This window comes from Nelumbo nucifera, chromosome 5 (assembly GCF_055504915.1).
Source record: "Nelumbo nucifera cultivar China Antique chromosome 5, China Antique-T2T, whole genome shotgun sequence".
NCBI classification, from domain to species: domain Eukaryota; kingdom Viridiplantae; phylum Streptophyta; class Magnoliopsida; order Proteales; family Nelumbonaceae; genus Nelumbo; species Nelumbo nucifera.
The window spans coordinates 13,012,375-13,034,704 of NC_142653.1; the positions used below are offsets into that span (position 1 = coordinate 13,012,375).

Consider the following 22,330-nt stretch of genomic DNA (forward strand, 5'->3'; position numbering starts at 1 on the left):
CCTTGGAAAGTTGAAAATACATTTACTACATGAGACATGAATATTGATCTTTGGGTGAATATATCTTTAGTAGCTTTTCCAGAGTGCTTCCCTCAATGCAGCTCAATCAATGCTGAAGCCCTCCTAACAGCACTAAACAGCCTGTTTGGGATAGCTGAATCATATTGGATTTTGATTTTTCTGAAGCTATATTTGATGAAAAATCCAGAAAGCGTCTTGAGCTCATCCCTCCCAAATAGGCCCTAATGTGCTTTAACATTAGTAGCTACAAATTGTCTGGCAAAATTTATTGAGAGTCGGGGATTGCAGCTCAATTGCTTCTTGATGGTAACGGAGATAAATGCAGCGGCAGATAACAATGTTGACCTCGATCGGGGAACTATCAAGACCATCTCCTCCTATAACTATCAATGGGTTGGGCCCGGTTCAAGAGGATAGACCAGCTCCAAGTCGATAATTAATTAGTTCCATATAGTGTGTAATTGGTCTAATATGATATATAGTCCAATACGAGTTCATTGCAGATGGACTAGCTTCATTCCATTATGATGAATATTTTGAACCAGTCCAATTCAATGTTTAGACTGTCCAATATGTTCAAATTGAATTTAGCTTAGGTTGGTTCCAATCCAAAGCTAGTGTATAGGCACTTGTATTCTGGTTTTCTACTAATGGACCAAATATTGGTTCAATCTGACCCAATCCAATATAAATCCATTACAGGTGGATCATGTCCAATCCAATCCAATAAATACTTTGGACCATCAAGTATGGACTAGTTAAATCCAATATGTCTTATTGATGTATCAAATTGATTTTAATTTAAATGAGATCCAACCCAAAACCGGTCCTTTAACACCCCTAATTCCACAAAATAGACTCAGGATGTGACCAAATAGTAATCAGCATATTTGGTTTTTACTTGATTGGAACTGATTGTTTTTGACATCCATAATCACTTGTGATATTAACATCTTGGAACTTCATTTTTAATAATATGGCTTCAACAAAAATAATAGCAAATAGTAATTTGTTTATGGGCAAATTTCTTAAACTATACTTATTGTTTAACTAACTAGTTAACTCTACTCTTACTGTTAAACTATTATCTTGCACCACTCTTACTACTTTTGGCAATTGGCTAGCTCTACCCTTGCCGTTAACATATGCCAATATTCCATCAAAATCCACATACACTTGATACCACGTGGCATTTAGATTTTCTAAACCCAATTTTACCATCCGTCATTATTCTGTAAGCTGGGTAAGAACCATTGTCCGTGAGTGAGTGGGTTTGGGGCTGTTCACCACTGCTTTGATTCAATCTTAATTCATGAGGACAGTGTTTTGAATAATAATTTTGACATGTTCAAAATTTTTAAATTACACACGTCATTACATGATATACACAACTGATGGCTGATTAACGACAAGTATTGGATTGGCTCGCTTTGAAAGTTTAGGTATTGAATTATTGCATTTTAAAGTTATGGGACCAAAGTGACATTAAGCCTAAAGTGCAAGGTAGTAATCGAGAATTTTCCATTAACTCAAGTACATATAATTAACTATACTTATAACATTAAACTGAACCAAATGACGAAACAGTGTTCATGTTGACCCCGTATAATTGTGGTAAGGCTTGGATGTTGTTCATCTATCAGGCAAGAAAATACTTTCCATCATCTTATTATTGTAGTGTTAATTAGGGGTCTCAATGGACTGTTTTTTGGATTGGGCCTATCACCCATCCAAATCAATATCAATTTAGATAGATTAGACAGACAAGTAAGGCATTGAATTGAATCAGTCCAGATTATCGGTCTTAAATATTTATTGGATTATATTGGACCTGGTCAATCCGTAAACTTTTATATTGGATTTGGTCGGATTGAACCAACATCTGTCATTGATAGAGGATAAAAATACATGTATCAATGACCAGGTTTGGTTGGAACCAATTTGAATTAATACAAATTTGAATAGATTGGACGGATGGTCCAACAATTAAATTGAATTAGTTCAAAATGATTCAAAAGATTCATTCGATTGGATTGAACCTGGTGGATTTATATTGGACCGTATCGGATTGGATCAAATCCGGTCCAATTGACACCCCAGTGCTAATCGAGGTGTTTATTTGGGTGAGTGATAAGTGAAAAGATTGAGGCGGGTCGGGTATTTGCAATTTTTTCGTAGTTCGGACAGTTAAGTGATACACCCTATAGTTGAGGGTGTTTCGGGAATTATACCCAAAAGAAATGCTCTCACTCGCCTATAAAAGAACAGGGGCCAGCTTCGATGGTAGTTCGTTTCACGCTCGCCCCGGAAGAGCGGGAGTGCAAATTCTCTCGTAAAAACAATGAAATAAAAGAGGAAGTCTTCTCGAGCTATCGAAGGAAGCAGAGTAGAGAGAGGAAGTACAGCGAGAGAGAGCGGGAGGTTTAGAAGTTGCACGAGTCGTTTCTTTCAGAAACCCTAGAAACACAGAAGGGCGCGAAACAGGGGAGAAGTCAAAATTCTGCTTTGAAGGAACCTGCAGAGTTAGGGTTTTAACCCTCTCTGCAACTTCAAAAATGAGTCCAATTCAGAACTTCGAACAACATGCTAGACATCTTGTCGAGCCGGACCTCCGTATCCTTGAAACTTACTTTTTTTTTTCTGGAAGAATTATTTGCGTCTTCTCCCAAAAGTTTCATATTTGACCGCATTTCATATATAGTTTATGCTTGTAAATTCTTCAATTATGATTTTCTCCTTTCTTGTCTCGTATTGTTTTCATTATCCGAGATTATTGTTGTTGTCCCATGACCGTTTTGTTTGAAACCAGCTATTCAGACGAGGCTTCAGATGGCAATGGAGGTCCGGGACAGCCTTGAGATTGCTCACACAGCGGAATACTTAAACTTCCTCAAATGTTACTTTCGTGCCTTCTCAATGATTCTCACACAGATTACGACGCCTCAGTTCACTGACAACGCTGAGCACAAGCTTAGAAATGTCATTGTTGAGATTCTTAATCGTCTCCCTCACAGTGAGGTTCTCCGCCCCTTTGTTCAGGATCTCTTGAAGGTCGCTCTGCAAGTTCTGACATTGGACAACGAAGAGAATGGCCTAATTTGTATCCGTATCATATTTGACCTCCTACGGAATTTCCGCCCAAGCCTTGAGACTGAGGTCCAACCGTTCATTGACTTCGTTTGTAAAATATACCAGAACTTTAGATTGACTGTAAACTACTTCTTTGATGATCCTCCGGGTGGAGAAGATAATAAGTCACTTGATGGTTCGGGTCAAGTCGCCACTGGATACATTGGTGCAGGACAACTTAACCCCAGCACTCGGTCATTCAAGATTGTGACAGAGAGCCCGCTGGTGGTTATGTTCCTCTTTCAGCTGTATGGGAGGCTTGTTCAAACTAACATTCCTCATCTGTTGCCTTTGATGGTTGCGGCAATATCTGTTCCAGGTCCCGAAAAGGTTCCTCCCCAGTCAAAGAACCACTTCATTGAACTAAAGGGGGCGCAGGTTAAGGTAGGTACTCCTTATGCTGTGAACATTTATTACGTACCACCTGAAAATTGTAATACTAAACTTTGTTTAGAATCAAATCCTTGGAGAAAACCATCAACTAATGTCAAACAAAAAAAGGCTCAAGATAATCGAATGTGAGATAAATATATTTAAGGGTCTTATCTTCCTCCCGGAAAACCATCTCAGGCAACAGGGGAATGGAGAAGAATTGGGAGGTAAATTTTCTTAATGCATTTACATCTAGCATAAGTTTTCACGTACTCAAAATACAGTAGAGATTTTACCAACTTAGATAACTGACCTCTAGTGTGGCTTGGAGCAAAGAAATTAAGCCTTTCAAGTTTCAATCACCAATCGGATTTTGCATTTGTTTGCAATGAACAACAATTGAAGGGTAGATGGAAGCTTGAAAAATTAAAAAGAACAGAGAGATGGGCAGTGTATGGAAAGTCGAATTTAAGAATGATAGAAGATCATGGAAAAGATTAGATTTGTTAGATCTTTGGTTGTGATAGGTTCTGATCTGGTTGAGGAGTTCATTGTTAGGTTGTCACCATAAGTGTGGTGTCTTGGATATCCAGATCAGTTGATGTTAGATTGGTTGGTGGAGGATTTGTTTTGTTTTGTTTGCAGAACATGGAAGATGATGAGTTGGTTCTCAAATGGGAGTGATCTATTTGGCGATTTCCTGAGCTATAGGCTTCTGTAGGTCATAACTCATAATTGACAGAGGTTTTATCAGAAGTTTTAAGTATTCCAGAATGGTAAGCATTTATTTATTTATTTATTTTTTCAGAAATGTTAACTCAGATTTATTAAACGTTAACGGAGAAAAGTTAACAGAGTACACGAGCCTTAGGGGATGAAACAGAACTACGAAGGCTAAGAAGTATCAGAAAACATAGAAACTCTATGGGCTACTGATTTGCTGTCAGATAAAGTGTCTAGTTCCCCGGGAATCCAAACTAACTTCACATTCAGAGAGGCCAAAATATTTCTAGCTTTGGCCCGCAGATAGGCAAGCCTCCAAGGACCCCACTCTTCTGTCTTAGCCAATTTATTGTATTAGCAGAGTCACCTTTGATGGAAAGAGTGGAGAGGCCTAATATTTTGACATAATGGAGACCTGTAAGAGTGGCTAAGATTTCTGCCTTGGTAGCATCAGCTCTCCCAATCGGCCCACTGAAAGCCCAAAAGATGTTCCCCCCTGTCCCACGGATTACTCCTCCAATTCCTGCTTGAGCTGTAGATCCTTGGGCACTACCGTCAAAACTTAGAGTTGTCAGATCGTCCTCACTAGAACAGAACGTTTGTACTCAAACGTTCACAGGAGAGGAGTAAAGGACTTCTGCTAAATTCCTCTGAAGGTCATTTAGGGAAATACCTTTGAAATCTTCAGCATTAATAGCTCAAATGTTGCATAAGAAAGTAATGTGAGAGATCAGGTCTTCAGTATTCCTGGTTTTGTTTTCAAAAGTTCTGAAGTTCATTTCTTCCCAAACACCTCACATTACTGCATGGATCACCGTGCTCCAATAAATCTTACCCCTGCTTCCTAGTCCTTTGCTATGCCGCTGTTGCAGAAGATCCAGAATTTGTTCAGGAAAGACCCAGTTGTACCCTAAGTTGAGGAAGAAACACCAGATCTTCCTTGTTAATGAACAGTGCAGGAATAAATGCTCCACTGTCTCTCCATTATCAAGGGAGATGGGGCAGATGTGAGGAGAGATACATCTGCCTCTTTTTGAGAAAGACACATCTGCCTCTGAGCTTCTTCTGTAACACATAACAAGTGTTTAGTTTCTTTAAATAACTCTCCCAAATGAAGAAGGAGACTCTGGGAGGAATATGAGATCACCAAACCTTCCTGGCTGGGAAGGTGGTGTCCTGACCATCCGAAGCTAGAGCTTTGAAAAAGGAGTTGGTAGTGAACATGCCATTTGGGTTAGGCTTCCAAATCTGGAGATTGGGGGTAGTGGGGGAGATATCGGCCTCACTTAGAAATCTTCAGCATTAATAGCCCAAATGTTGCATAAGAAAGTAATGTGAGGGATCAGGTCTTCGGTATTCCTGGTTTTGTTTTCAAAAGTTCTGAAGTTCCTTTCTTCCCAAACACCCACATTACTGTAGCATTTATTACGCTTCATGCCTGGTGCATTGGGTAAGGTGATTTTAAGTTGGGGTCCATGTTGATGGGCTTTTGTGTTGTTTCTTGTTTTAGGGTTGTTGGGAGTGGTTGATTGTCTCAAGTTTTGCTGGGTTGGTTATTGGGATATATTATTAAGGAGTTGGTTCATTTTTGGGGGGTTGTTTGTTTCTTCTCTCAAGCAACTATTGGTCACCTTTCTTTTACTTTGTTTTTATTTTTAACAAATTTTATTTCACTGCCAAAAAAAGGTTGAAGATGACTTGCTAATAGCAAGTGTGTTCAATTATGGTACTTCACACCTAAAAGGGCGATGTGTGGATGGTGCTGGTTTTTCATGAAAGATTAAAAAGGCTACTTTAATGCTCGTTGGTATTTGAATGATTTTTTCTTTTTTTTTTAAATGGGGGTCTTTTAATTAGTGGGGAAGAGACTGGGATTTTGGAAATACCAATGAAAATGAAGTGTGTATTTGGGGTGCTTTAATTTTTGGCAGTGTAAGTGAGCTTTATCTGGTCTAAGGGCTGAAACGGGGACCTATATGAGTGGAACTGGACTGTCTCAAGTTCTCAACGATTATATTGAGGGTGGCCAAAACTTCAAATACTTGTTCTCATAGCCTGGATCTAGGTAACCTGTGAACTGAAGGAAACAAAGATGAGTTGGCAAGGGTATTCTATTTTTAGCACATCTGATGTTTTTTCTAGGTAAGGTTTAAGAGGAGTTGTGGGGTCCTCAGCACAAACCTTCATATTCTATAACTCCACACCCTGCTTTACAAAAAGATTATCATATACAAAGCTCATTACATAATACTTTTTTTTTTTGACTTGAACAATAAGAAAAAACTTAAAAATACATGAGACTATTACTTCACTTGAAGTTGTGTCTTCATTGTTCTTTTTTTTTTTTTTTTTCTTTTGCTGACTATTATTTTCTTTCTTTGTTTATTGCAGACAGTTTCCTTTTTAACTTACCTGCTGAAGAGTTGTGCTGACTATATCAGGCCACATGAAGAAAGCATATGCAAAAGCATTGTAAATCTGCTCGTTACTTGTCCTGACTCTGTTTCTATTCGAAAGGTGAGTGATTTGTGTATTGCCAATTACATCTCCTAAATTCCTTTTCTATAAAAAAATTAGTTAATAAATGGGATTTGTGATGCAGGAATTGCTAGTTGCCTTGAAACATGTTCTTGGAACGGATTTTAAACGAGGTTTATTTCCTTTAATCGACACATTATTGGAAGAAAGGTACATCTTTTGAGCATGAAGTCATTGAGTCTTAATATTCCACCACATTTTGTGAAACTCTCCCTTCCATTGCCGGATTATGAATTGTGATTGGTTCTACTTCATGGACAACACAAATGATAAATTTAATGAATATATCTACTGAATAGATGAAAGAATCATTTTTAGCTCCAAAAATGATCTACAGAATTAGTTCCTTCTTTCTTTTCTTATAAGTAGCATTAAACTTTGTTAACAATGGATGTGACACTGAACAGAATGGAATAGTGGAATGGGATTCATGTAGCCAACTCCATATAGTTGGGATAAGGCTTAGATGATGATGAACATTAGACTTATTAATTAATGAAAAAGGATTGAGTATGTACAACATGCCATGCATCCTTAGTATAGGTCGGCAGAACTACCTGACCCACTCATTTACTTACACTAGTAAATATACACGTGTGTTGAACGTTGTAATTTAAGATAACATTAATGATTTCAATATCCTTATTAGACCATACAAAAAGGATAAGTAATAAAAGCATGGTGTGCTGGTGTATTTAGATTTTATATTTCATTTTCATTGTTAATGAAAATACTTCTTATTTATCATATATATTTTTATTTAATATTAGGGATGTGGACAAATTTTATATTTTTTATTTCTATCTATTTTTTGAGTTTTATTATTTGATTATGACATCATGTGCTGGCCTATTTGACTTGAAAAAAAGCAATCGCATTTTTGGGTAAATTTAATTTTTTTATCCCATTTGCATAATTAATTCTAAAAATAATTCTTGTTTATTACACTTAATTTTGTTTGATACAATAAGTTTATAATATCTTAGATATCTCCAAATTTTCTATATTTTTAAATTTTTATTAATTAATTATGACATCATTGGTTAACTCACTTACCCAAACGATTGGACCATTATGGTGCAAGTCAAGTAGGTTGGGCTGAATTTAATTTTAACCCAGACCCAACCATAAGCATTGGATCTAAGGCTTCAGACCAAAGTTAAGCCTAATCAGTTTAACTTGGGCCTAATCTCCAACTTGCGTTGAAATTTGATGCACTTGGGTTAGCTTTGGACTTTTTTTTGAAAGATGGGTTAGTCTTGGACTTGGGTCTATCAATTAGCCCCATGACAAAATTTGTCAAAATGCATATGTATGGTTGTATATAGTATATACATGCATGTATGCAAGTATGTGTTATATATGTATTTATGATTGTATGTATATTATCAGGCTTGACTTTAACTACCTAAGGGATAGGGTTGGTCCAACCCGAAAAATAAAAAAGCTTGAATTTTTGAACCTAGGCTTAGGTGCAAGTCGAGGACTGAAAATTGAAGCTAGCCTGTATAAATTTATGGGCTAGGTCAATTTGAGCTCAAGTTAACCCCAACTAATTTGCCTCCCTATGGACCATGGAGCATTAATTAGATGCAAAAACAAATTTCTTTTTAAGTAGTTCAGTTTTTAATTCTATTTCTATCATTAATAAAAATACACTTTTTTTTTGTTTAATATGATGAATACATAATATTAAAGATGCACCCAAATGTTTTTTTTTTTACAAAATTTCTATGTTTTTAATAATTTTTGTCTCTATCTTTTTTAAAAATTTAAGATTCCTGTTAGAAGAGACAGGTGGTAGTTTGGCGATCAAAATCAGGAAAGATAAAAGATTGGTAGTAGTGTTAAGAAGGGAAGCTTCAAGTTGGCTGAAAGGGTTCATTGGTGGCATTGTATTTGCCATCACGGAGATTGGATGGGAAGGGGAACTATGTCTGCAAAAGAAAAAGTTTTTTGTGGAGAAGAAGAACAATAACATGGGAGAATTTATTCAATTGACAGAAATGTTCTGACCTGGTAAGAAGCAAATAATCTATATTTTGGCTGGAAAAGAAAAACAAGGGTGGGTGATGTTTGCGAAGGCCCTGGACGATTATGAACAGAGGTTGTGGTCTTTGGAGAACCGAGCAGATAGGAGGAAGGATCCTATGATTATCCTAGAGTCGAAACAATCGTCTGAGAATACTAACGATGTGAAGAAATTGACAGGCGAAGGAGGTATTTGCGGTAGTTCCATATGTTCAAAATTGATGATTGAAGGAAGCATGGAGGAGTGGAGAAAAAGAATGATGGTTAGATTGGATAGGAAGGTTGACTAATTGGGGAGGAATCTTATAGGATTTAATGGCCTATATTTCGGTGATGGAAAGGGCTGTTCTTCGTCCTTTTGGTGAAAATGCAGTGATGTTAGATATGGGTAGCTGATGTGAGAATCTGTTCAGAGCTGCTACTAGAGAGGGAGTAGCTACGGTAGAAAATTGGAATCTGTCCTGTAACTAGGTGGAAGTAGATTGCAAGACCATTAGCCTGAAATTGGTGGGACTTTCGTTCAATCTTTGGACAGATGAGTTTTTTAATCCAGATTGTTGTTTTATGGCGAGGATCCTTACAATAGCTGGATTTGTCTGACCTTCATGTGGCTACTTTGAGGGTACATGCGTGTAAGTTGGAGAGGATTCCAAGAATGATTGAAGTTTTCTGTGAAGGAAGGTTTGGATAGCATCGCAAGTTTAATTGTTTCTTTGGAAGAAAGGGAGAACGATTGGAGAAGATTTGAGTTTTAATGCAATCCTTCCTGATAAGGAAGTTATATACTCGGGAAAGTGGTCATTAGGCTCAAAAAACTCATTAATTGCAGGGGACCGCAGGGTTGGGTTATTTCCTAAATCGACCTCACGTGATAACTTAAAAGTCACGTGGGGGGTCGTGGAAGGGGGGACGATGGTAGATGCTAAGGTGGGTGTATCATTGTCCCCACTGAGTTCGAATAACAACAACTTGAGATGCTCGGTCCAGTTAGAGTGGGAGCATCGTCAACCGATACATGACAAGCCTAACCCTAGATACGCCAGATCAAAGGAAGTTCAGGGGATGATAACGACGATAGCCGATGGCTTAGCTGCGATGATTCTGAGGAAGAGAACTTGTATGATGATGACTCAAGTTTTGGAAGTTTTGACGAAACTATCCAAGTTAGCTTGGAGGACAAAGAGGATATGCGTATTAGTGCTCTGTTTGAGGTGGAGAAAGTTAGTGAGTCACTCTGATTGAGGTGTGTACTGATATTAAAGAAAATAAGTTGCTTGAACAGGGGCTAAAGTTTGGCATGAGGCGTCCAACACTCAGGCTGAAGATTGTTTGGTAGGGCAATTGCAAAATGATGCAAGCCTAAGGTATCCGATCCAGGATCAGCAGGGATCTTCTTGTAACCAAATAGTAGTTGAGGGATCTTCCTCAGCTGAGAAGCAAAAAATGGAGAATCAGATGGTGTTTGAGCAGGGGAACTAAAACTTTGAAGGAAACACCAGTTAGGGACACTGAACCATGGTTAGAACAGGATGATGCAACTAAGGGAAGCAACCAAACAGAGAAAATTGGCTTTAGTCTGATAGGCTTCCAGGACCCGTTTTAGGGCAACAAGGAATCTGAGAAAGTCCAACATCTCGAACAAGATCCTCCTTTGATTTCTGGTAATCCTTGTAAACTTAGTGATTTCAGTTTTGCTACTGATTTCTCCTCCAATGCTTTTGTCGACAACCCAAATCCTATCCCTGTTGTGTAAAGGTCCATGGATCCTTCTGATGCCGTTGTGAGAGGTTTTAGGGAAGGCTTGGAGGGAGGCTCAGAGATAGAACATGGAAAGGAGATAAAGGAGTCAGGGGAAAGCATAAGAAATGGAGAAAGTAGGAAGGAGGGAGAGAAAGCCAAAGAAAAAACAGAATTAGGAAAAAGTGAGAATGTTGTGAGCAAAGAACAAGGAACTGAAATCAGAGATGAAGAAGGTATTTTGGGGGAAAGGGGATACAGGAGGAAGAAGATCTGGTGATGGATCTAGCTGGTAGAATGGGGTTTAATGTAGAGAAAACTAAGGAGGTGAGCACTCAAACAAAAAAAGGAAAAGTGGGAGGAGGTAGAAGAAGGAGAAAACTGAATGAAGTAGAGAAGCTTATTAATGATGTTGAAGGGGACAAAGAGTTTAGTGCCAGGGGAGGAAGAAGAAAAGGAGGATTATAGGAAGAGGTGCTCTAGGATAATCTCAGCTAGGTCAATGAAGGTCATCAGCTGGAATGTGAGGGGTTTGGGAAGTGCTACAAAGAGAAGGCTGATTAGGGAGTTGTTGAAGAAAGAGAAACCGGACTTAGTGTTGATCCAGGAGTCCAAAATTCAGGAGGTAGATAGGAAGTGGATAAGAAGTATTTGGGGAGAGAGAGACATTCAGTGGAGTTATGCTCCAGCTTGGGGTGCCTCTGGAGGAATAATGACAGCTTGGGAGGAGGAAATGTTCAGGTGCAGTGAAGAATTAGTTGGGAGATTCTCAGTTTCGGTCAAGTTGAAGAACACCCAGGATGGATTTGAATGGGTCCTCACCAATGTCTATGGTCCAAACTCTTATAGGGAAAGAAATGTAATGTGGGAAGAATTAGCAGATATTAGAGGCTTGTGGGAGGGACCATGGTGCCTAGGAGGAGATTTTAATGTAATCAGGTTTGTGGAGGAATCAAATGGTGGAAGACAAATGGTTACCTCAAGCATGAGGAGATTTAATAGCTTTATTGAGGATCATGAGTTAAGGGACATCCCGTTAGGTCAATCTTGCTTTACTCAGTCTAATCTTCAAGTTAACCCTATATGCTCTAGACTGGACAATTCTTTGTGTCTCTTTACTGGGAAGAACATTGGCTGAATTTGATGGGAAAAACATTGCCTCTAGTTACTTCAGATCATTGGCCAATTTGTTTGCTTCAAAGATCCAATTTTGGAGGTTCAATTCCCTTTAGATTTTAGAATATGTGGCATTCAAAGAAAAGGTTAAGGAGTGGTGGGTTACCCACATACCACAACCTATGTTGGGAAGGTCAGAAATTTCTGAAGAAATTGCAGATCTTGAAGGGAGAAATTAAAGAATGGAACAGAATCAAGTTTGGGAGATTGGAAGAGAAAAAAACCACTATTATTTCGCAATTTGAAGAGATTGATAAGAAGGAGATGCAAGGTGGTCTAAACGGTAATGATAGGGAGAGAAGATGGTCTCTAAGAAAGGAGCTTGAGATTACCTTATCGAGAGAGGAGATCAGCTGGAAGCAAAAATCAAGGGAGAGATGGATTAAAGAAGAGGATGGAAACACAAAATATTTCCATGCTTAGGCTAATGGTAGAAAAAGAAAGAGCTCAATATCATCCTTGGGGGGGGGTTGAATTAACAGATCAAGGTGAAATTGCCAAGGCCTTTGCAGATTATTTAAGATCAATTTATCGTAGGCCAATCAATGAAAGATGGTCTTTGGATGGGCTTGAATGGGATTGTATGGGAGAAAATCAAGTGGAGGTGTTGGGAAAAAGGTTTGACGAGGTTGACATTAAGGAAGCAGTGTTCTCTATGGATAGATCTAAGGCTCCTGGGCCTGATGGATTCACATTGGCTTTTTATCAAGATTGTTGGGAGGTGATTAAAGATGATCTGATTAAAGTTTTTAGAGAGTTTCATACTAGGGGAGTAATTAGCCCTAGAATGAATTCAACCTTCTTGGCCTTGATTCCAAAGAAGAAAGATGCGACTCATTCAGGGGATTTCAGACCTATAAGCCTTGTTACTAGTGTCTATAAGATAATTGCCAAGGTGCTTTCTTTGAAGCTTAAGAAGGTCCTCCCCCCTAGGAATGGCAACGGGGCAGGGCACCCCCTTCTCGTCCTTGCCCCGAAGTCATGATACCTTGTCCCGTACCTGCCCCGTCCTCGGTGGCGGGGCATCCATTCCCCATTTGGGGATGGGGAATCCCCGAATTTTCCCCACTCCAAGGCAATTACTTAAAAAGTATCTGTTTTATGGACAGTTTATACATAGGATATAGGAATTTGGGGGTATTTTAGAATTGAACTATAATATTTGAGGGATAATTCAAAAATAAAATTATGGGATCCTAGGATTTAAAAATTTGGGGAAAACTTAGAGATATTTTAAATATCAATATTAAACCTAGATATATTTTACTAATTTACCTTTGGGTTCGGGGCGGGGCCCCGGTTTTATGGGGGAAATTTCCATCCCTACTCCCCCCTCTCATTTCCTAATTTCAAGGGGCTTTTATCCAAGATACACATATTGTTGTTCAGATTCTAATTGCAAATGAATGTTTGGAGGCTCAAAAAAGGTTAAAGAAGAAGGGAATAGCATTGAAATTAGACTTGGAGAAAACTTATGGTTTAGTGGATTGGGATTTCTTGTTCAATGTTATGAGGAGATGTGGCTTTGGGGATTTATGGTGTAAATGGATCAGAGGTTGCTTACTAACAAGCCATTTTTCTGTTATAGTCAATGGGTCGGCAATTGATTTCATTGAAGGGCTTAGAGGTCTTAGACAAGGTGACCCACTCTCTCCCTTTCTGTTCACTTTGATAGCCGATGTCTTAAGTAAGCTAATCTCTAAGGCTAACTCTATGGAGCTGGTTAAGGGCTGGGTAATCGGAAGAAATAGAGTTCTAGTCCCCCACTTACAATTTGCAGATGATATCTTGATTTTTTGTGATGGGGAAGGCAGAGAAAGGATAGAAAACTTGAAGCTAGTAGTGAAGCTCTTTGAAAGGATCTCTAACTTGAAAATCAATTGGTCTAAAAGTGTATTAGCTGGAATCAACTTGGGGGATGAAGCTTTGAGAGAAACGGCAGATTCTTTGGGTTGTGAGAAAGGATATTGGCCTTTGTGTTACTTAGGACTACCCCTTGGTGGCAACCCTAGAGCTGGTAGTTTTTGGACCCCAATAGTGGAGAGATTCGAGAAGAGGCTAGCATGCTAGAAAAGGAATTATATTTCTTTGGGAGGGAGAATAACATTGATCAAATCCACTTTATCGAATCTACTAGTGTACTTCATGCCAGTTTTTAGAATGCCCTAAACAATAGTAAAAAGGATTGAAAAGATTATGAGATATTTCCTTTGGGAGCCTGGGGAGGGGAAGAAAGATCACCTGATTAGCTGGGATAAGGTGGTAAAGTTGAAGGAGGATTGGGTATTGGAAATGTTAGGTTGAAAAATTTGGCATTATTGAGTAATTGGCTTTGGAGATTCCCTAAAGAAAATAAGAGGTTATGGAGTAAGGTTTATCTAAAGTATCCACGGACTGTCAAACAATGGGTGGGATGTGGACTGCTTGCATAGAGCTACTTTGGCTGCTCCTTGGAAGGCTATCCATGGCATTCTTCCAGTGTTCCTCACTCATATAAGGTATGATTTGGCTTTGGGTCAGAGAATAAGGTTTTGGGAGGATATCTGGATTGGGGAATCTCCCTTGTCTAGTTGTCTGATATTTTTCCATCTCTTTTTGAGCTTTCTAGTTTTAAAGGAAATCCGGTGTGTCATTTTATCAGCTCGTCCTCTTCCCAATCAAGCTTGAATTGGAATCTGGGCTTTACTAGAAATCTTAGAGAGTTGGAAATTCCCAGTGTTTCTGCTTTGCTTTGCATGTTGAATTTAGTGATCTTAGGGGATGGTGGTTCAGATTCCAGAGTGTGGTCACTTAATCATTCTGGTGTTTATTCTTGCAAATCCTTTTTAAACTCTCTTGTTGCTACCTCCCCGTCTCAGTATTTCCCTGTTCCTCCAAAGGTCAATGCTCTCTGTTGGGAAGTGTTCCACGGTTCTATTAAATACATGTGATATGCTCTAGAGAAAGAGACCAAATATGTGCTTGTTCCCTAATTGGTGCTCCTTATGTAAGTTGCATGAAGAGACTGCTTTTCATCTTCTAATCTCCTGTCCTTTTGCTATCTCTATTTGGGAGTTTTTTCGTCTCTTTTTGGTTGCAGGTGGCTCTTTCCTGATAATTTGGAAGGATTATTTAACTCTAATCTTTTTAGTTGCTCTAAAAGAAGAGGCAGGATTTTGGGGAGATGCACTAGAGCAGCAGTGATATGGACAATTTGGGAAGAAAGGAACTTCAGAGTCTTGTCCCCTCCTCCCTCCGGATTTATAAAAGTGAATTTTGATGGCAGTAGCATAAGGAATCCAGGGCCCTCTGGGATTGGGGGAGTTTTCAGGAATGAGGAAGGGATTATTATTGCTTTGTTCTCAGGCCCTATTGGAGAAGGAGACTCTATTAGGGCTGAGATCCTTGCAGCTTTGGAAGGGGTTCAAAGAGCAAGGGAACTAAATATCAGTCGGCTGATTTTGGAAGGTGATTCAAAGGTGGTGATTAGCTGGTTGAAGAAAGAGGACAGTGGCTTGTGGAGCTACAATAATGAAAAGAAAAAATTCTTATGGCTATGTAGAGGCATTGAGATACAATACAGCTGGGTGAAAAGGACTGCTTTGGAAGGGGTTCAAAGAGCAAAGGAACTAAATATCAGTCGGCTGATTTTGGAAGGTGATTCAAAGGTGGTGATTAGCTGGTTGAAGAAAGAGGACAGTGGCTTGCGGAGCTACAATAATGAAAAGAAAAAATTCTTATGGCTATGTAGAGGCATTGAGATACAATACAGCTGGGTGAAAAGGACTGCTAATTCTTTTGCAGATGGGTTGGCCAAGCAAGGGGTGAATAGGGAGGCTATTTTTTGGGCTAATTTTTAATCTTTTTTCATTGTAATATTCTGATGGGGAGATAAGACTCTTTACCTCCCCCCTTTTGTGCCTAAAGCTTCATAAATCTTAATAAAGTTTCTGTTATTGATAAAAAAAACTTCAGAATCTTTGAAGACAAAGAAAGGAACAAGGAACATGTGTTAGACATTATAATCTTAAGGGTGGCACATTGGGTGAAAACCTTAAGGCTTTTTGCAGTCTTTAAAGTTGAAGAATTTCTTAGCTCATGGGGATCAATTGCTCACTCATCATCTAGAAGACCAAAAATAACCGAGGTTTGGTCACCTCCATGTGCTGGATGGAAGAAATTAAATTTTGATGGCAGCTGCATGGGCAATCCTGGACCTTTGGGTATTGGTGGGGTCATCAGGGAGGAAAGTGGAAATATTTTAGTTATGTTTTCGGGACCTATTCGGCATGGAGATGTGGTGAGATCAGAACTGTTGGCAGCTGTGTATGGGGTGGAGAAAGCTAAAGAATTAGTGATCGACAGATTGATTATTGAATGTGATTCCAAAATTGTTGTGGACTGGCTGAAAAAGGGGGAAGGAGTAATATGGCAGTTTAAGAACGAATTCAGACGTTGCAAGCAAGTTTCCAAGGATATGATAATCCAAGTGAAGTGGATTAGAGGATCTGCAAACAGTGTGGCAGATGGGCTAGCTAAACATGGAATTCAGAGACAGTCAATGTTTTGGGCTGTTTTGTAAATATCGAAAGTGGATTTGGGCTTAATCTTTGCCCACAACTCCTTATTGTACTCCTTTTTATAATTAATAATAAATTTTCTTGTGTTGCTGGTAAAAAAAATATCATGGGTTGATCCATTTGACCTAAAAGGTTGAATCATTGACCCACCCATTTGAATAGGAATATAGTTTCGTTTTTGGGGGGTAGTCTTGCATTTCATTTCCATCGTAAAAAATACTTTTATTTAGCATGCTTAATGTTGTTTGATATGATAAATAGATAATATTAGAGATGTGCCTAATTTTTTTTTCAGTTTTTTTTTATAATTTTTAATATTTATATTTATATGTATTTTTAATTTTTTATTATTTAACTATGAATATTGGTTGGCCCATTTGACGTTGATGGTTGAACTATTTACTTGCCACTCAGTCAAAAGGGTGGTTTATTTAATTATTTTTCATGTTGGTTTTGAGTATAGGTTTTATGTTATTGAAAATATTAGATATAGATTTACTTTGTAGAATTTATTGGTGAGAAACCAAAACACTTAAAATAAAGTATCTAAGGAGAAAGAATGAAAGTTAATACGCTAATGAGAGGAAATTTAATGAAGCGGAAGTAATAATACTTTTAATTACATTTATGCTTACATAGTTAAAGAGGGATTAAATTCATAAATTGGGGTATTTTAGTAAAAAAAGTCCACAAATCTCATTTATTCAATGTTCATAAATATAAGACTTAGTGAAAGGAAATGGGACTTAATACCTTAAATATAGGACTTAATGATGAGGAATATACTGAATTTAATAAAAGTAGTAGTTCAAATTATGTTTGTGACCCTCATAAATATAGGGAGACCAAGTTCAAAGAGTAAGGGCATGTTAATAAAAAATCCAGAATCTAGACCTCGTTCACACTTTTAATAGTAGTATATATTACAATCGAGCCCAATACAAATGGTCCCGATTCACCCCTTGTTTGGTCAACCTAATAGCCGATTTTTGAACCTGACTATAAGTTGAACCTAATTCCCACCAGGTTTCTTTTCTCTCTTATAATGTGCCTTTACTGCCAACGTCTGGACTATTGTTTGGCAGCCAACCCACTGCCACCTTGGAATCACCTTCCACATTAATGATTTGCCAACTGGACCCTAGTTCTAGTAACCAAAGCCCTTGACTATAATGCTAGTTAGTTCCTTCTCATTGAGCAGGGTAATTTCCTGCTCTCTTGTGTTCCTAGTCCAATCAATCCCAGAAAAGGATGTAATACGAGTACTTATGATCCTTTTATAGGGTAAACTGCATGAAACACCAATGGCTTGGCGAAACAGGATTCATGTCGCTGGCCCCATATGGTTGGGATTCATGGATGAAGATTGCATGAAATACCCCACCATTTCACTGTAAAGGTTGAGGATTTCGGAATCAAGTAATTGAAAGCTGCTCTTGTTACGATGCCTAGGGTTTAAAACTAGAGCAGAACAAATGAAAATTTGGGTAACAATTGGAGCCAGGAATTATTTCCCCCTTTTCATAAAGAAAAGAAAGAACATCATACCCCCAAAAAATATGCATTCAATGTTGTACTGGCTGCTGTATAACAGAAGCCTTGCTTAAAACAGCTAAGGTAAAGGGATCTCACCAGAAGAAGCCATCCCCTGAATCATCAAGACCAAAAGAAGAATAACTGATGACACACCTATAGCAGGTAATCCAAACCTCCAACAGACCTGACAAGCAACAGCCCAGTTACCCCCCCAAGCCTCCTTTGGCTCATCACACTCTAAGACAGTGTTGTAAAACTTGCGTCTGGATGGACTGCCAGACTTGGGAACTGGGCTCGCTTCGCTCGCTCGCCTCCGCTTTGACAAGACTCCCCCTTTCAACTAATGTTATGCATCTTTATTCTTCTTAATATAAAAGATTTTTATTAAAAATAAAGAAAAAATGAGATCCCCCCCTTCCTCTTCATCCTCCTCCCCTTCTTCCTCCTAACCTCCCTCTTTTTAAGGAGGCTTCCTTGTGTTTGGGAGGCTTACGGCTCTTGTGTTCTGAACTATGGCTCACGCCTCTAGGTAGTGGAACGCCTTGCATCACGCTCATGCCTTCGCGTTTTAAAACATTGCCTTGCCTCCATATGAAGGCCTCAATCTGGGAGTGACCGATCATCTTAAGCACTATCAGTGGAGCACACCAATTCTTCCTAGTCAGGTCCAAATTAAATAATAAAACTGACAGGAACTTAAATTGATTGCACTTCCCCAAGAATGATTACTCCTTGGCATACTCCCTCATGGCTCTTGCAAGACTATACTGATGGTTGAATTGGTTAATTGGTTGATGTGGTTATCTGTTTGCTCTCCTATCATGGTGCTGCAATGTTATTAGCTCAAATTCTTTTGTATGTGATTGTGTTATTCAATTGCTCATATTTTGTGATTGAAAATAGGAGTTTCTATTGCTGATATTGCTGTCATTGGACTTTTTTCAACTCCTTTCTTGATCTTATTTTGTTAGGGTTCTTGTGGGAACTGGTCGGGCATGCTTTGAGACTTTGCGACCATTGGCTTATAGTCTACTTGCTGAGATTGTTCACCATGTTCGCAGTGACCTTTCATTGTCACAGGTTTTTGATTTCTGTTGACTTGAGGCCCTGGGTTAATGTTTTACCTTTGTAACTTGTGGTTTTATGAAATCTATTGCTTTACCATTTCAGTTTCATTGTTCTTAAAAAGAATGTGAAGAAAAATATTCGTAAAAGTTTACTTCCTATGAAAACTTTGCTCAGTAGGTCCTCTTTTTATTTAACCTCTGCTTAACTTTTTTTTTGATAATTAAAAATTCATTCAAAGAGAGAGGCTGCTGGCCAAAATACAAGAGAAGGGAAGAAAGAGGAGCAACTAAAATGTAGGAACTTTCCCCTTACAATACAATGTTAATAGCATCCTATTCATTAGAGAAATTAGTGACATGGAAAACATCAAACTCCTTTTTGGATCAGTGCTCATGAAACTATGGTTCTCTAATGGTTCTTTCTGACCAGTGCTTGATACTGTTGGTTTGTCTTTCAATGACTAGTCAACGCTTTGATAACATTGATAGGCAAAATTTCAGAAATGAGGGGAGCTTTCTTTTGATTTGATGACATTAGCTTGTGCAGTTATGTTGTTTCTTGTGCTACTGTACCTTATGCCTGTCTATTATCTTTATAGCATATGTTTTGTTGCCTTATATTGGAGGATCAAATTGGACAAACCGACTATATCCAAGGAAAAATGTAATTTTGCACGTGCTTATGTTAAAGTGGACGTCAACAAACCAGTCTTTTCTGCAGATTCCAATCACTTAGATGGTAACAAACAAGAAATCCATGCCCAAAAGAAAAAACTTCAGTGGCTTGATGATGGAGATACATGATAACATGAGAAAACAATAAAAGTTCTAGTAGTGTAATTGGAATGTGCTAGTGACAAAAAGAAAGGTGGAAAGTTCAGTCCAAACCGACATGAGGAAACATTGAGATGGAGCAAAGTAGAAGGGTAACTTCATAATCAAACCAAAGTCAATTGAGCGCTAGGTTTGGAGTGAGAAATTCTGAAACCCTTAACATGTCTGCTAAGAGAGCTTTGTTTAAAGATTGCGAAGACAATAGTGGTCAACACAGAGAATGCTGAAGATGAGAATATGGATGAAGAATGGGAGTTTAAAGAAGATGAAGATGATTTGCTTGGAGAAGAGGGATTGGAGTTTGAGGGTGACAATGTTGAATTCAATGGAAATCCCAGTAATGGGACTGGACTAGAGGAGGAGTGGGAGAAACAACAAGATGAATCTGGAGTTGGTGGCAACTCCATGAGCAACCCGAAATCTCTTCTCATTGTTGAAAGAGGACCAAAGCTAGCTAGAGTTCTGAGAGTTGAGATTGCAGCAAGGGTTGTGAAAGAACAAAATGAAAATTTTAGGTTGGAATGTTAGGGGGGTTGGCAGGCCCCACTTTTGTAATAATCTTTTAGGTCCAATTAGGAATTGCCAATCAACCAAGTCATATGCCTTTTTCGAGGTCCAATTTACAAACAAAGCCTTTTTGCCTACTTCTTTTCATGTCCTTAACACATTCATTCGCAATTAGGATTTGATCCGTTATTTGTTGCCCTTGAATGAAAGCCCCTTTGGCTTGCCTAATGATGGAGGGTAGAATTTCTTTAATCCTCAAACAAAGCACCTTAGTCAGGATTTTATAAATATTTGTCACTAGACTAATCTGCTTAAAATCTTATGGGTTGCTAGCATCAGTTTTCTTAGGGATAAGAGCCAAGGAAGTGACATTAAGTCTAGGACTTATTATATAATTATCTGCAAATTCCTTGTAAACATCATGTAGGTCATCTTTCAGCATTTCCTAACAATCTTGATAAAAAGCCATTGTAAAGTCATCCAGGCCTAGAGCCTTAGATCTATCCATTAATTGAATCAATATATTCCTTGGTGAACACTACTAGCACTATGTAGAGTACAAGAGATAGTATTACCATGAGCGGCAACATCTTATCTTTAAAGAGGCACTTATCAAGAAGAATATAAGTGATAGAAGAGGAAGATGGTGGAAAGGTTTGATTGTGTTGTGCGTTGGAGAAAAATGCTGAAGATAAAAGTAAAGAATTTCGTGTTCGAGAGTTGTATAACAAGAAGGAATACAATGTTGAAGGTCAGGGAAACTAATATGGCGATGGTATTGCTGGTAGGTAGGGAGGTGATTGAATGGTTTATGTTGCTCTTGGAGGAAGCTTTGTAGGGGGTACAAAAACTCTGTGATTAAAGATTCAAAGGTAGTAGAGGAAAGAACTTATAATGTAGAAAGCAAGAAAAACATAAAAGGAAGATACATAACCCTTTATGAGCATTTTGGACGAGGAAAGAAACAGGTAGTATGTTTCAAGGCAGAAGAGGAAGGTTGGAAGGAGGTCCTAATGGCCTTGCAAGAATTTCTAAAGCAGGAAGGTGAAACAGAGGAAGATAAATGGGTGGAAAAAACAAAAATGAAGAATTAAAAGATGAGGAAGACAATGGAAAAATACGGATTATGAAAGGTAAAGGAGGCCTATTCAGAATCATAACAATCTGGGAGAGAGGGAATTGGCACAAGAAGCTAGTGGTTCAAACTAAAGAAAAGCCACAAGATTGGAAATTGTAGAGACTATAATCAAGGACCTGCACTTAAAAGGGGCAGTGATAATAACTCCTTTTGAAGAATAGAAGGCCCTTCTATAATTGGTGGAAGATGTGGTAGAAATCACAGTGATGAATTTTACAGTTGAAGCTAACATTTTTATAGTGGCAAGTTGGAGCCCTCTATCTAATGAGAAAAGTTATACCATAGAAGATGGGGTGATTGTTCGTATTCTTGGTCTCCCCTTCCATCTTTGGAAGGAAGAAACTTTCAAATTGATTGCTGTCCTTTGTAGTGCTAAGTTGGATAGTATCTTTGCGATCTTCATTCGACAACCATATTGTTGAGTGGGGTGAGACCTGAAGAAATCCCAAGGAAATTTTTAGTTGTAGACGACCAAATAGTGTACTCAGTTTGGTTGACAACCGCCATTAAAGCTGCATTGTGGAGAGCTGCTAGAAGGAAGACAAAAGGTTTGAAGAAGACTTCCTACGTGGCAATAGCCAAATGGTGGCAGCAAAAGAGATAGGAAGTTACACTAATTTGGCTGAACAAACTCTGGGTAGACGAAAAGGCAAGGGCTTAGGAGAGAAAACGTATTGTCCAACTCCAAGGAAAGGAGGGGAGGTGGCGCATGAACGCTGGGGCTCTGACTGATGGTTCTTGACATGCACAACAATTACAAATTAAAAGTTTAAAGAAAAACCTGGAAGAGCCTTTTTGAGGTTCAACCTTGAACAAGACCGAATTGGTTGGGCCAAGCTCTCAATCCAAACCACGTGACACTTTAAGTGACCACGTGAGACTCAAGAATGGGCTAGGGTCTATCCTTTTAAGGCCCATAGATGTCTCGTAGTCGGTTCAGAAGTCAATTCCAACTTTTGGGC

General features: G+C 38.6%; 1 protein-coding gene across 1 annotated transcript in view; it reads left to right on the forward strand.

Moving 5' to 3' along the window:
* The first annotated feature begins 2,316 nt into the window (after positions 1 to 2,316).
* LOC104605324 (uncharacterized) overlaps positions 2,317 to 22,330 on the forward strand; it is a 62,355-nt gene continuing 42,341 nt past the window's right edge. Inside the window, exons 1-5 of the mRNA XM_010270047.3 lie at positions 2,317 to 2,634; positions 2,831 to 3,534; positions 6,637 to 6,762; positions 6,848 to 6,933; positions 18,794 to 18,902. Of these exons, the coding sequence (XP_010268349.1) occupies positions 2,577 to 2,634; positions 2,831 to 3,534; positions 6,637 to 6,762; positions 6,848 to 6,933; positions 18,794 to 18,902 (1,083 nt within the window). The 5' untranslated portion in view covers positions 2,317 to 2,576. The remainder of the gene's footprint in view (positions 2,635 to 2,830; positions 3,535 to 6,636; positions 6,763 to 6,847; positions 6,934 to 18,793; positions 18,903 to 22,330) is intronic.